This window comes from Laetiporus sulphureus, assembly GCF_001632365.1.
Source record: "Laetiporus sulphureus 93-53 unplaced genomic scaffold LAESUscaffold_19, whole genome shotgun sequence".
NCBI lineage: Eukaryota > Fungi > Basidiomycota > Agaricomycetes > Polyporales > Laetiporaceae > Laetiporus > Laetiporus sulphureus.
In genome coordinates, this window is record NW_024468528.1 from 172,325 (window position 1) to 186,387 (window position 14,063).

The following is a 14,063-nucleotide window of genomic DNA, read 5'->3' on the forward strand; positions in this document are numbered from 1 at the left end:
GCTCAAAGATTACGGCGTTACTGGCTGGTGTTTTCCTTGGCAACGTTGAGTATGTCTTTAATCGACTCGGCTCTATAATGCCCTGCAATGCGACTCTCGATCAGGAACCAGTATTGCCTTTCTATACGCCTTTTCTATTATTACAGGCCAACTTCAACCGCTGTTCTAATCAAACATTTTTGGATGTACGCGAAATTATGCCCAGGTCACATACAATGTGCTCGCATCGACGGATACTTATCTCTTAGCTTTTGGTGTACATTCAAGTCGTCCAAAGCCATATTGCTTCACGAATTTTGCGAAAAGAAATTGTTTGCCTATCAGGAAGTCTTAAGCACGCTTAACGTGTTAGGATTATGTTTCTGGCGCCCACCCACGCGTTCGCCAAGGTATGTCGGCAATTCTAAGATGATGATGAAGCGTATGCCACTTATATGATCTATGTAGCGACAGGGCTTCAATGAGTGTATGTATTAGAGCTTTTTCTTACGAAACTGCTCTGGACTTAAACTCCCATCCTACTGAGTATCCTTCATCCATCAATTGACATGACGGACTCTGATTTCCCTAAAGTGTCCATTCCGATGGCGCATCATCAAAGAGGTGACAGTAAGTTCAGACTTTCTTGTTCCATGATGCGATCACAATCTCAGCAATGGCGGACGCACGTGGATTTGGATATATCACGATACAAGAAGCCTTTAAAAGCACAAAACAGTTCCTTATGACGGCTGAAGAGATCGTTAAAATGCCTTTTATCAATTACCATCGAGGATCCGGCGCAAGGGTCTAGATGCTGATCGATTCTCCCAAATATCCCAAATAAACTGCATATACTTTCGTTGTGAGGTGCTCTAACGCTTGACTACGTGTGCCATTACTTACGATCATTACGCCTACAGATTCCTCCATGTTCTTCGATTTTGCTGACGTTGACATTTCCGCATTGCCGAAATTAGTTAAACTCCACCACAATATGTACCCAGAATCGCATTCGGATTCCATCACACGTCCTCATCCGTTCAAGGATTGGGTCTCACGACCGGTAAGGATCAAAAATCGAATCTCTACAAAGACAAACTGGACAATATGAACCTTTGGCATATGAAGTGCATACCAGAATGGGGCATAATATCAAACCATCTATCTCGACCTCGGACAGTATGTGTTACATATCCTCAGGTTTTGCGCTTCCCCTCCCTCATTGTTTATGACACATTGAGCGGAAGAAATCAACTTCGCCACCTCGGTCAACTCATCAATTGTTGATTGATTCCTAGACGTATTATCTTTTTCTGAAGTCGCACTCCCCACTACCAGTGTCCTCCGATGATCAGTTCATAAGCTTCATATACACTGTTTTTTCCAATCCTACAGCATGAAAACCTACCGGGTATTGATAACTCGCGCTGATCAAGGCATACGTGAACGCGAAGTGAACGCCGAACGTTGTCAACGTTGATTCAACAGCCACGCTGGCCACGCAAATTCATGGTGAAGAGCAAATATAATAAGTTCTATTATTCATAATTAAGCTATCGATCCATTATTCCACTACTGACCTGCGCACGAGACAGCACCCGCCGCAGTCCTCTTTTCGTATCCCTCTGTCTATCCTCCCCACCCGCAAGCGTACTAATACTCGCCTTCCTGCCCTTGCTCACACGCTTCCCAGCACCCATACCGACATCCGCAGCCGGCAACAGCTCGACAGGCGGAACAGGTAGCGGAGAAGCAGCCTGCTGGCCTCTCCGGTCCTTCCAGATTGTAGAGCTCTTCTTCACGAGACGCTGCCTCCATTCAGTCGCACGCGCTTGCCACCTCTGCGTCGCGCGCTTGCTTGCTCTAACGCCTTTCTGCAACGCATCCTCCGAGGGCAGGTCGACAAATGAGCAGAAGGTGTCACCCATAGGAGGGCTCTTGACTTTTGCATCAGAACCTATTGACAGGTTGTCAGTCTTGTCATTCATGCCATTGATGTATATCTGTTTACCCTCGCCGGCATCTGCCTCAACAATACCAGGAAGAGGCGTATCCAACAGTGCCAGGCTTTCCGGAGGAATGTCAACCGGAACAGCAGTGACATGCCCGAAGAGAGACCCCTCCGCACGAGACACCTGCACGATCCTCCAGCCGGCAGTCTCAGCCAGCGCAAGGAGCTCGCGAAGCGTGCGCTCCTGCGCATTGAATGTCACACGCATCTGAGCAACCCGTCAGTTTGCAAATGCCAGCCTTTCCGTTTCCGCGACGAGTCAAAACATACTGTCAGATCCAGCCAATACGCATTAGCATTCGCCTTGCCCAAGTTCGGCAGTAACGGCGAGCCCTCTGGCGCAAGTGACCGCACCGTGCCGGGGAGCGGAGGAGCCTTCATCTTCTCGTTCATGTGCTGGATACCGTGTGGCGACTCTGGATCAGGATCTTCGTCCACGCATGCCAGAGGCAGCACGTGGTCGGCGAGCAACAACTTCGTGTCAGGACCTGCAGCACGGCGAAGATGCAGGAGAATTCTACAATAACCACGTTTAGTACTGGCATTATCAACTCGATATTCTTGGAAACAAACGCATATACCTCTTCACATAGGCATCTGGCCAGTCATGAGTGACCACGCGCAGCAGGAAGACAGCTGGGGATCCATTTGGAGCCTGCTCTCTCGCAGCATCATCATTGTCGCGCTCATGACGCAGTGAAGCTGGCCACAGCGGCTGTGGTGCGAAAAAATTGTGCGCTTGAAAAGCCGCTCGGCCGGTCTCCAACAGTTCCGGAGAGCGTTCGCGCCATGCCTGTAAAAACCAAAAAGCAACGACCTAGAATCAGAAAGAGAGCTTGGGCTGCATCAAAACGGGTACCACATACTATCTCTCCCATCTTAACCACTTGCGGTCGATCCTGAACCAGAAATCGAAGATGTGGGAAGGCATGCGCCAGCAATAGCGACGTCGACCCAATTCCACCTCCAACATCCACAACGACCGACTGCGCCGGCAGCTGATGCCATGGAAATGCTGCATAACCCAAAATCTCCAATGAGTTCCGACACCACGGCTTCATACATCCCACGCCAGCACTCACCACCGACAATCGCACCCGGCACCTCCCACGAGCCTGTCCCAGTCATCGCACGTCCGAACCGCTTCAGCCGCGCAGCGTTCTCCTTCGTCTCCAGCCACTCAAAGTACGGCGCCGACGTCCTGAACGCCAAGTTGAACGGTGCATGCATTGGGTTACCGGAGACCTTTGCCGGTGCACGCTTCGTCTGTTCTGGCTCCTTCCGCGGCATGTCTGGCGCTTTCCGGCGAGGCGGACTTGCGGGGACCGCCCGCGCGGACGAAAAAGCCCGCGCACGTCGAACGAGCTTGGAAAGTTCAGCACTCTGATCATGATGTGCGGCCGAACGCGAAGCGGAGGGCTGGCCATCGCCAAGAGCCAAGTCCGCCAGACTGGCATGACTTCCGTCTGACGTCTTTCCGAATACATCCTGAGCATTTGCCGTGCTTGAATTCCTGCTTTTCTGCCGTTGAGCCTCCTCTGAATTACTCTTAGAAGGGCCACCCGCAACGGTCGCCTCTAACGACGGAAGGTAGCAATCCGTCATATATGCGGCCGACTTGAACAGCTCGTCCGTGCTGAGACGCCACGACAGTCAGACCAAACGTTGACAACGTCTAAACGTGAGCATAACCACATACCATAGACCAACGAACGCAGAGATCCCATCCGTCCCATCATACTTCGACTCGGGTCTACCAATATGACAATCAGCAAGGAGCCGAGCACGGTCCCGACGAGAGAGAGACGGCTTACGCTCTTCCCAGGTCATCCAGGCTCCTTCCCGAATAAATCGCACCGGAAATCCGGTTATTCGCGAACACGTCCGGCCGTACCTCCCTGGTAATATGGTGCGTCGCGAGCAGCCGTAGAACATGACCTACGGGCGATCAGCTCGCTCTCCTCCCTCACCAACACATGAAAGACTACGCACTCAGCAATGCAGCATCCAACGCCGGCTCTTCCTCGACATCTTCGCAATCCCCATCACACCCTGCGTGTTTTTCCCTCGCGGCAGCCCTGTTGGCCCTCCTCACCTCCCCCACTCGCCTTGCAATCTCCCGTACATGCATCCCGCGAGGGCCCGCCTCACGCAATATCTCCGGGACATGCGCCGCCTCGAGCAGACGCAGACACGCCGGGAGGTGATACTACATCCAAAGCACGCATCGTAAGTAATCCATTAGAGGGTTCACCGAGAAAAGCAAGAGAGAGGAGCTCATCGGCAATAACGAGGAAGGCACGATACAGAATCACTCACTCCCATCGCCGCGTCACACACCGTCAAAAATGGCCTTTGTACCGCCGCGCTCAGTTGCCCGCATGCAGCAACAAGTCGGCTCGCTGCCGCAAGCACCGCAGGGTGCGTCGTAAGCGCCTCCGAGAGGACTTGAAGCTCTTCTTTATCTCTCTTCGGAGTCGAACCTGCGCTCGCGTTCGTCTCAGGAGCGGTCGGTGGCGTTCCTTGCTCACCCGACGACTGCATGCCGGGCGATCCGCCCTTCCCATCTCCACGCAATCCTCCAGATGACTCCTCCCCACTCTGCACCGCATACACCGGTACGTCCAACGACGGCCAATCCAGCATCACTACCGCCCTCTCCTTCCTTCCCTTCCCTTGCCCATTCACCTTCACCGGCTCCTCCCACGCAGCCGCAAGTCCACCTCCCTCTTTCTCCCAACCCGGCTCCAATCCCTCCCTCTCACACACAGTCCTGCTCGCAGATGCCCTCCCAACCGCCGTCAACGACACCTCGCTCGCACACGGAAACCCGCCATTGCCCTCCTGCCCACTCTCACCCTCCTCAACCGACACACCCGACGCGAGTGAGAACAGGCTTAAAGGCGTCGGCGGAGGCTGGCAATGCTGTGACACAATCTCCATAGACCTTGGAAGAAGGGGACTCGGCCTTGGGCGCTGTTTCCTCCCAGCGCCGTCTCCCGAACGCGGCGTAACGAGTGCATTTGCCTGCTCAAAGGCCGCCGACGAGGACGTCGGCGTGCCCAGTGCGGGACTACTCCTCAGCGTCCGTAGCACGCCGTTGGACTTTGGCGTGCGCGGCAAGTCTGGTGTGGGAGTGTTGGGTGTATGACGGGTATATGCGCCTGGTGTGCGACCAGATGAGTCCTTCACCTGACTATATGCGCCCGAGCCGCGCTTATATGCGCCTTCCGCCTGGTTATATGAAACTGGAACGTCGAATTGTCGAGAGCTTGCCCTACTTTTCTTCGGCGTCGCGCTCACCCCAGCGCTCGCCGCTGCCATGCTCGTGCTCCGCCTCCTCGTTCCATCCTCCGGGGGCGACGGCGACGCGAACGTAATCGGGCTTGGCGGCGTTCCCGCCACCCTCGCACCCTGCGAGTGGCACACGCCCACGCCTGCGAACGTCTTCACACCACGAACCGGCGTCGCCAGCACCGGGCTCGGCGGAGGCAGCGGACTGGTGGACTTTGCTGACCCAGAGAAGAAGCCCGACACGCGCCGGAGCGCGGACGACGCTGATGTGAGCGTGTGTGAGCGACGGCGCGGAGCGGGGGAGGAGGTCGGGGCCGGTGTCGGATGCTTGATCTGCGTGTGCGACTGAGCTTGTTTTGAACGGAGGATTCCGGGACTGTGCTGTTGGGCGTGCGAGGACGATTCGGAGTAGAGGTGCGAGCTAGATTGGGCTTGAGGAGGAGAGGCAAGGCTCTGTGTAGAGCGCGCTACGGCGAGGTAGTCGGGCAGGGTGACGGTGGATGGAAAGGCGGAGGGCTGGGCGGTAGCATGGACATCAGCACCTCGATAGAAAGATGAATACGGATGTGACGGCGTCAAGATCGGTGTCGAGATGTAGGTACGCGCAGGCCGAGTAGGCGTAGCAGATGTCGTTGCATTCGTGGGCGGCGTCGAGGGACTGACGGGCGTCGGCGGAGTGGAGAGAGGAAAAGCGACTCCTGCGCCGCCCTGTGTCTTCGTCGTCTTCAGCTCCGCATCTGCGCTCATCGCGGCGTTCGCGAAGGACGCGAGTGATGCGTGCGATGACCCAAGTGAGAGCGTCCCTGTCTCTTCCTCCTCGCCCTCCGTCGCAGAATAGCTCGACAGCGATGATACGGACACGCTCGACGGAGTGCGCGCATGCAAATGCGGGTGTGGAGACGGTACTGGCGAGTAGGGCGTGTATGGACCGTACAACGACGTGAGCGATGGGCTGGCGGGCGAGGCGTACGAGGATGTGGGGGAGTACGGGGTAGGCAGAGTGGGCGGGGAGGCGAGTCCGGCATCGTGGTAGACGCGCTCGATGTCGTCTAGGGCGGCGCCGATGAGGGCGTGGAGGGCGCGCAGGGTGGCGAATGTCATGGTTTGGTGAGAAGGAGCAAGCGCGTCTACTCACTCGAGCTTATGACACTTTTCGTTCATTCCCTGCCCTGCGACCATGACGCGCACGATGCTAACACTGCTCGACGTCCAGGCAGCTGTCATGTCGCGATGGCCAGATGCCTCCGCACCGTGCATACCGTGCACATTCCGTTCCCATAAAGCTAGATTGGCTGCGAGGAGTGCGCGCATGGACGCGTGGTCGGACCCGTGCATGCACACGCCGTTGACGTTGACTGTGGTAACAAGCGCATGGTCAAGTACGGTGTGCTTGGCACTCGACGATTAGGTGCCAGATCCTCCGGGCCTGATCCTCGCAAATCTGACATTGACGTTGCTCCAAAGCGCGCGATTGCGACATGGACCATGGTACCTACTATGAGGCTGCAAGATATTCTCGCCCGCCTTTTTTTTAGGCGGGGAGCCTCCTCTTCTGTCAAGGAATAGATCTGGAAAGGAAAAGAGCCGCATTAAAGGACGAGTTACGCGCGTTGCAAGTTGAAATTGAAAGGACATAGATAGAAGCACGTCGCCTGCCTATTTTGGTCGTGGCGACATCGCATTTATCGTTTGATCAGGATCATGAACTCTATTCTGGTGGCGCCGGGTCAGCAGAGACAAATCGGGCCACTCCTCACTTCAGCTTGGATCAAGTACCCCAGTCTCAGACATTCCATTTCACCGCGCGCATGACAGAAGAATGCAGGCTACTAGTACTCTTCATAGAGTCTTTAAGCTTTATCAATGACCCTGCTGAGTCCGAGACAGCTACCTCCTCTAACCTTTCCTCGAGCTCATTCGAGCTCGCGCCATGCTTGCCTTCCCCCCGTTCTCTCGGGGCACGACATAGGCATCGTGCCCACAGGCTCCGGCGAAACTGCCGCCTCGCCCCTCAACCACACTTCGCGTAGCATCTTCGCGACAATGCGGAAAATTGCGCTCCAAATGGCACGTAAATTCGACGCCTTGATGCAGAAATTGGCATACGGTGCGGGATGGTGTTTGGCGGGGGAAAATAGAGCAGAATGGACCAGGCAACGGCGTTGGCGGAGCGGCCGCATGTCATCGTCGCTACGCCGGGCGGCAGGCTAACTCATAAAACTCGGTCATCATCTTTACCAGCACCGTCCACGACGCTCAACGGTAATTATTTCACATGGTTCACGAGCCTGCTTACCATATAGCACAGTCTGACCATCCTGCTTTGCAATCTGGGGTTCTTAGCTAGGTTCTCAGCCATCCCACTGCACGGTCGGCTGGTGCGAAGGCACACTGGCAGCTCTGACGAAGTGCAAGATTGGCAGTTGTCAGGTTTTGGTCTCGCAGTGAACGAGCTCAGGCTGCGGGGAGACGCCCACTGAAAGGCACAGAAGCGCAGTGTGGCGGAGGCACGGCGAATCGCGATCAAAGGGATACAGGGATGATCACATTGTCGAAGCCTGGAGCCAACGCTTCGTCAAATAAGCAAAGCGACGGCGGTGAAAGCAGGTGGGCTAGGCGGATATATTGTATCTCTCGCCAGCCTTCTTATTGCATTGACAAGAAGTCTGTCTTAACCCTTTGAACGACAGCGGTGGCCACGTTCAGCAGGAACCCCTTGGCATTCGCGACAATATGACCTGTAAGGACGCTTCCAAGCTAGTGAGGCTCACCGCCAGAGAAGGGTTTGGGGCACCACACGTGGACCGAAGTGCAGTATTCAGCAAGTCAAAGTTGTGGAACTTTGACGCGAGGCGGTCCCGATGACTAAACCTTTCAAGCGATTTCCGGCAAGCATTTCTTGAATGGTTACGAATTCGAAGAAATCTGAATGACGTTCTGGTACGTTTGAATGGGTCTGTTGTGCCCTTTGTTGCATGGGAAAGCTGGTACCAGCAAGCGATGCGATGCATGCGCACATACTACAGCGTGGCAGAACACCATGTATGCGCTGGTCCGAATGAAGGCTGAGCGCTGAGCCGCGAGATATAGCCGCGAACGAAAATGACTCATCTCTGTCGAATGAGTCACAAGCTCCGTGCTGAAAGAGTCGCCGCGAGCGCTGAAAAGAACAGAGTTCCCGAGCATGCCTGACGAGAAAGCTGCATCGGCGGAGCACAGTGGACGCGGCAGCGTATGACTCAGCTCACGTAAAAATGTCCAATGAGTTCCTGCCAGTCGTAACAATGGCACAGCCTTGTCTTTTGTGTCCGTTCGTAATGCTCGGACTGGTATGTCATTCGCAAAATTTTACTCACCTCAGAAGGCACGTGTGAACGTGTAGATCCATGTTAGCTCTGGCAAGTCGCAAAGCAACGTGAGATGGAGAGTTGCGAGGTTTAAGATGATCCATCAATTGTAGCACAGGCTCCAGTCAGACAATGTACACAATTTGAAGATTTTCAGCCGGAACTGAAAGCGACGCGATCAAGACATCCAGACGAGACGCTCATGAAGCAGAGGATGAGCCAGCTTGGGCTGCCTGTTGCTGCTCGAGAAGCCGCCTATGATTGTGATATCAGCATTTCGGCATCCCGCTACCTGAGGGCTACGTTACTCACTGTCGTGCAGCGAGGACCATTCGTGCCTTCCTCTCCCGCAGACTCGCTTCGCGCTTCTCCGGACTGTCCTCCCATACCGCTTTCCCTCCCGCTTCTTCAGGCGTCGTGACGGACACACCAGAAGAGGCCACAATCCGGTCTTGTAGGGTATACCGCGTGATGAGGTTTTCCGAGCTTGGCTTGTTGCCGGTGGAGCTGCCCGCGGTTGTTGGGCGGAGGGTGCCAGCAGGGCTGTGAGTGGAATCTACGGCACGAGGATAGATCGTGTAGTATGCAGGTGGAGGCTTCCATGCCGAGATGTAAGCAATGAAAGACGCATAGAACGCATGAGGACCTACAGCAGGCAGGAAACCACGCTCTAGAATGGTGTTGGTTGTTTGCTGCACACTACCTGTGCGGAGCAGATCGTATCGGATGTTATCACTTCCACCGCATGTGTCTCAGGGTGTGCGAATAAAGCAATAGTTCATGTGGATGTACCTTGGAATATCGGGGAACATGCTATGCACCGTCTCGACCTTAGAGAGACGATTATGAGCCACTTCGGGACCACATAATGTCAATACTTCAGCACGCACCATCTCTATCGTAACATTCTTGGGTCGAAACCCCAGAACAGTGGAAGGAGATGGCTCAGCCGTTGCATCCTTCCCTACAGTCCGTTTGAGTAAATGGTAGGGCATGCCGAGTCGGGTCAGCTACAGACTCGAGCACGCAGTGCAAACCGGTCAAGCGTACCGGATGTTGCCCACCGAACGATGAGCACAATTACAGCAACGGCGACGAGAACGTTCACAACCTCTCCCATAGCTGAACGGCTTTGAGCGAATGCAGGAATGATGAAGAGCTGTGAGGTCGTATGGGAGTGGCCGAGTTTAGGATCATGCTGATTTAGTAACTGCCTCGCGTTATCTAACTACCCACTTAGCCGACTAAATCTGACACATTAAATCGGACTCTCAAGCCTAAAGCCACCATCTGCCACAACTCTCTCACTCTGCTAGAGGCTCAACGCACCGCTCCTTTGACCTTTATTTCTGTCTTTGAATGTATTCTTTGGTCGAATCTCCATAAATGGACATCGACACGCTCTCCGCATCTCAGAGGGAGGCTCTGAGCCAGCTGCAGGCTCTCATGAATGGCGGCGACCCTGACGTAGCGATGAATGTCTTGGACAGCGTGGATTGGGACGTTCAGGTATGTTGCTTTCTATCTCACATTGAATGTCCAGTGTATCATGCTGCCTATTGTCGCAATACTCAGTGCTGCTGACGTGGCTGAGGAGGCCCGTACGGACATGCATGCATTAAATGCAATGTGACCTCGCTGCTGCAGTGCTGCGGGTAAGCGGGCGACGATCTCGCAGGTCAGGTTCGCAAGCTTGTCTTTCGCTTGCATCGTCGCTAGAAGCCTTACGTTGCCCTTGCGGTCGATGTTGCTCGCTTATGCACGCTACTTTGCAAACGGAAATATGCGGTGCACATGCTTTCCCGAGTTGGGTCGACGTAGTTCGGCATCACGCGCTCAGTGGGACCACATTGTTCCCCACAGGATGGGACGGTTGAGCGCTTTCTGAAGGCTGTTCGTCCGAAGATCTGACTCTTCACCCCATCCTTTCGCGCACTTATTTAATCTCACAGTGCTGACCTTGGCCATCGCTTCATCACAGCGTGCTGCCAACGTCATCTTCGAAATGAACTCCCCAACCGAAGCTCCTACTCACACCACTGCCCAAATGGAGACCTTCGAGGTGGACGACTCTTCGCAGAGTCTGTTGAGACCTGCACGTAACGGTCGAGAATTCAGGCAGGTGGTAAGCTGATGTCAACCACTTAGCAATGATCTCTCTTGTAACACTCGTTCTACCCACAGCCTCCCTCGTCGTACAGCTTGATCTTACGTCCACTTGGCACGATCCTCACCGTCCTCGCGATACCTCTTCGCTTGTTCACGTCCGTTCTTCGCTTCATCCTTCGGCTCCTGCGCATTCCATTCCCGCAATTCGCACCCTTCACGTGGTCGAGCCTGTCCTTTCGGCCATTAGGCTCAAGCACAGGGCACGACGCGAGAGCTATGGATCCGAAGACCGTCGCGGAGCGGTGGGTTCGTGCGCTGGAAGAGGAAACTGGCGCGGTGTGTGTAAGTCGCAGTGGTGTCCGTGGAAGTGGGCATGTTTCTGCGAACGGGAATGGCATCTCGTCTGGCGCTGACGTCGCTGGTCCGTCGGCACTCGCTTCGAGGTCTGCTGCGCATAGCTATGACGGTGAAGTGGATGCCGAGAGGAATTTGTTACCGGATTTCTTTTTGGGCGGTTATGAAGAGTTTGCGCGGTGGTGCGAAAAGTCCGTCAAGCTCGGATGCGTGATCTTGGTGAGCGACGAGCATGACGACGTCCCGGAATTCAAGAGGTTCGCGGGTTTCATCGATAACTGTTCGCATGCGCTGCTCACGAATAATCACATTGAATAGAAGCACCTTGACAGACCCATCATTCATAAAGGTCATTCAGGATAACGACATCATTGTCTGGGGTGGGGATATCAGGGACAAGGAAGCATGGAGTGGTACGTCTATATCGCCTCTGGTTATCCTCATATTTATCTTGCTATGCAGCGTCCCACAAACTGCAAGCAACCACATACCCCTTCGTCGCCTTCATCGCTCTTCAGCCTCGCCGAATCGCTGGCTCTGGCGCGTCTTCTACTCCTACTATGACTGTCCTCTCACGGCATCAGGGACCATCGATTCCTTCCACGTCTGCACCCACCGCGGCACAGACGCTCGTGACCCATCTGAACGAGCAAGTTCTGCCCCGGGTCAAGCCCTTCCTCGAGCGCATACGTGCACAGGCGCGAGAGCGGGAGAGAGAACGCGCATTACGAGCCGAGCAGGACCGGGCGTTCGAAGAAAGTCGCAAACGCGATGAGGAGCGGGTGTTGCGCCGGATGGAGGAAGAGCGTAGGGCGGAAGAAGAGCGGCGGCTGTATGCGGAGGCGGAAGAGAGGGCGCGCGAGGAAGCGATGCACGCGGAGGAGAAGCGAAAGGCGTGGGAGGAGCATCGGATGGCGTGGCGCAGGTACGGCGGGCGCGCGCTCGTGCTGCGCGAGCCGCGGCCGGGGGAAACGGGCAGGGGAAAGACAATGCGCGTAGGCTTGCGGATGCCCGACGGGCGGCGGGCAGTACGGTTCTTCGGCGACGCGGATACGATGACGTCGCTCTACGCGCATGCGGACTCTTTGTTCATACCGGCGGAGCTCAGCGAAGTGGGCGACCCGCAGGTCCCTTTGAGCGGCGCGGCGCCTGGGGAAGAAGGACTCGTTGAGGAGATAAGACAATCGGGGCGCACGCCGGAGCAGTGGTGGGGGTTCAAGCTCGTGCTGGCATACCCAAGGAAGGAGATCGAGTGGCAGCCGGCAAAGAGGCTCGGTGATGTGGACATGCTGAAGACAGGGGGGCAGTTGGTTGTGGAGTTGGTTAGCCATCCGGAGAGTGAGAAGGCGAAGAGCAAGCAGGCGGCGGCAGTGGACGAGGAGGGCTATGAGAGCGAGGAGTGAATGTTACATGCTGCATGGTTTTCTGCGTTCTGTCATCTGCTGGTTGCTGGAGTATTGCTGGAGTATTGCTGGAGTATTGCTACATTCTAGAGTCCTACTTTGCACTTTGGCTTCATAATCTATAATGTTGTTCTCGACTGACCTGTGACTGCGAGGCGAAAGGATACGTTGTGCGCATAGTTGTCCATGCGACACTGTGTGTAACAATTATTGATGAGTATTGATCAGGAGCTTTGTGATCTACGTGGATGAAGTGCGCAGGAAGAGTCATAGCAAGTTCAACCCCCACAACATTGAACTCACTGAAAGAAAAACGCAGAATATCGGCATAAATGGAAAGACTAGTAAGTCCAAAGCCCGCGGCTGTGTCCCTCACCGAGTTTAGATCTATGGGCGTCTATGATGTTCGATGGGCGCCTGTGAGAGCTGGTACTGGACGCTCTGTATATGCAACGGACGCTCTTAGCTGGGAGGAACATCTTTGAATCTGATGTCGACAGCGTCGGATATGCGGATCAAAGGAGAGTCTGACTCGGGCATGAAGCGAAGTTCAGGGAGGGAGTGGCTCAGTCAAAAATCCAACGATGGGGCGCCGGCGTTGAATCGTTTTGTCGATGCTGTACCGTGCGGCCGAGAGATGGTAGCAGGTGAGATAATATTCGATTGAGACATGGAAGGCTACTCACGTCTATTGGTATGTCTTCGCAGTCCACAGTATAAGTGGCGCTCTCGGCGAAGTGGAACGATTATGACTCATAGGATGCTGCTTTACCCGGCCAGTCTGCAGCGCATCCGTATCGACAGGTTTCGCGTCGATTTCGTGGCTTTCTGTGCTGTGTAACGGGTGACAAGGGCCGAAACAACGGGGTCGGGTGATGACCAGGAGACATGATACCGCCACAAGGAAGACGGCGAGAAAGAGATCTCAAAGTGAGCATGCAGCTTGGCTAGTATGTTGTTCATGTAAGTCTACTGCATTATCGAGTCCTTCTCAGGGTACCCAAGACCTCTGTCGTTGGTGACGAGCTGAGGCGATGGATAGGGCACACTGAGCAGGAGGCGTCGAGCGGCAACAAGCCTCCCATCAAATTCTGGGGTATCACGCGGACAAAGGCATCGGATTCGGAAGCATTTTGGAGTCAACATGCGTTGCCACTTGCACTGTGCAACGTGTTGCGACTTCGGACATCAATAGCCACACCGAGCGACTCGCATAGCATTACCGGTCCCTTCTCCCGTATGAGGGCGTTCATTCAAAGATATTGCTCTACTGCTGCAGTATGCGGGCTGAAGTAAAGGAGGTCCTAGCTGCAGCATTTGTCAAGGAACTCGATGGAGATAGGACAAGGACGGCGGTCCAAGCCCCAGGCGCCTATCAATGGGCCCATCAATACGTTCTATGTTCCGGACGATCTTGAATGGTCCTTTGCGGTTAAAAACCATATCCGATGTTTCACGCGAATTTTCACACGTTGTCCAGTGGCCAAATCAGAAGTCAGCAGTTTCTGGGCACGCTGGCATGCGTAATAGGATTTCCGCGACGCGAGCGGCACCTGGCACAGC

General features: G+C 54.8%; 4 protein-coding genes across 4 annotated transcripts; 2 read left to right on the top strand and 2 right to left on the bottom strand.

Annotated features, from left to right (window-relative positions):
• Nucleotides 1–1,499: 1,499 nt before the first annotated feature.
• Nucleotides 1,500–6,831, bottom strand: LAESUDRAFT_725719 (uncharacterized protein). The gene is made up of 10 exons (XM_040908877.1): nucleotides 4,313–6,831; nucleotides 3,986–4,202; nucleotides 3,808–3,931; nucleotides 3,693–3,746; nucleotides 3,076–3,629; nucleotides 2,860–3,008; nucleotides 2,575–2,786; nucleotides 2,264–2,510; nucleotides 1,994–2,201; nucleotides 1,500–1,939 (listed from the first exon to the last, which is right to left on the bottom strand). The coding sequence occupies exons 1-10, from the start codon at nucleotides 6,386–6,388 to the stop codon at nucleotides 1,536–1,538; spliced, it is 4,245 nt and encodes a 1,414-aa protein (XP_040764369.1). The 5' UTR covers nucleotides 6,389–6,831; the 3' UTR covers nucleotides 1,500–1,535.
• A 1,879-nt stretch (nucleotides 6,832–8,710) lies between these two features.
• On the bottom strand, nucleotides 8,711–9,821 carry LAESUDRAFT_749863 (uncharacterized protein). Its single transcript, XM_040911580.1, has 5 exons — nucleotides 9,685–9,821; nucleotides 9,525–9,598; nucleotides 9,427–9,464; nucleotides 8,947–9,369; nucleotides 8,711–8,889 (listed from the first exon to the last, which is right to left on the bottom strand). The coding sequence occupies exons 1-5, from the start codon at nucleotides 9,752–9,754 to the stop codon at nucleotides 8,835–8,837; spliced, it is 660 nt and encodes a 219-aa protein (XP_040764370.1). The 5' UTR covers nucleotides 9,755–9,821; the 3' UTR covers nucleotides 8,711–8,834.
• An 84-nt stretch (nucleotides 9,822–9,905) lies between these two features.
• Nucleotides 9,906–12,546, top strand: LAESUDRAFT_743249 (uncharacterized protein). The gene is made up of 5 exons (XM_040911250.1): nucleotides 9,906–10,143; nucleotides 10,616–10,759; nucleotides 10,819–11,354; nucleotides 11,416–11,510; nucleotides 11,560–12,546. Exons 1-5 carry the CDS (start codon nucleotides 10,021–10,023, stop codon nucleotides 12,498–12,500), a joined length of 1,839 nt encoding a protein of 612 aa, XP_040764371.1. The 5' UTR covers nucleotides 9,906–10,020; the 3' UTR covers nucleotides 12,501–12,546.
• A 438-nt stretch (nucleotides 12,547–12,984) lies between these two features.
• Nucleotides 12,985–13,385, top strand: LAESUDRAFT_725725 (uncharacterized protein). Its single transcript, XM_040908878.1, has 2 exons — nucleotides 12,985–13,147; nucleotides 13,209–13,385. The coding sequence occupies exons 1-2, from the start codon at nucleotides 12,991–12,993 to the stop codon at nucleotides 13,250–13,252; spliced, it is 201 nt and encodes a 66-aa protein (XP_040764372.1). The 5' UTR covers nucleotides 12,985–12,990; the 3' UTR covers nucleotides 13,253–13,385.
• The last annotated feature ends 678 nt before the right edge of the window (nucleotides 13,386–14,063 follow it).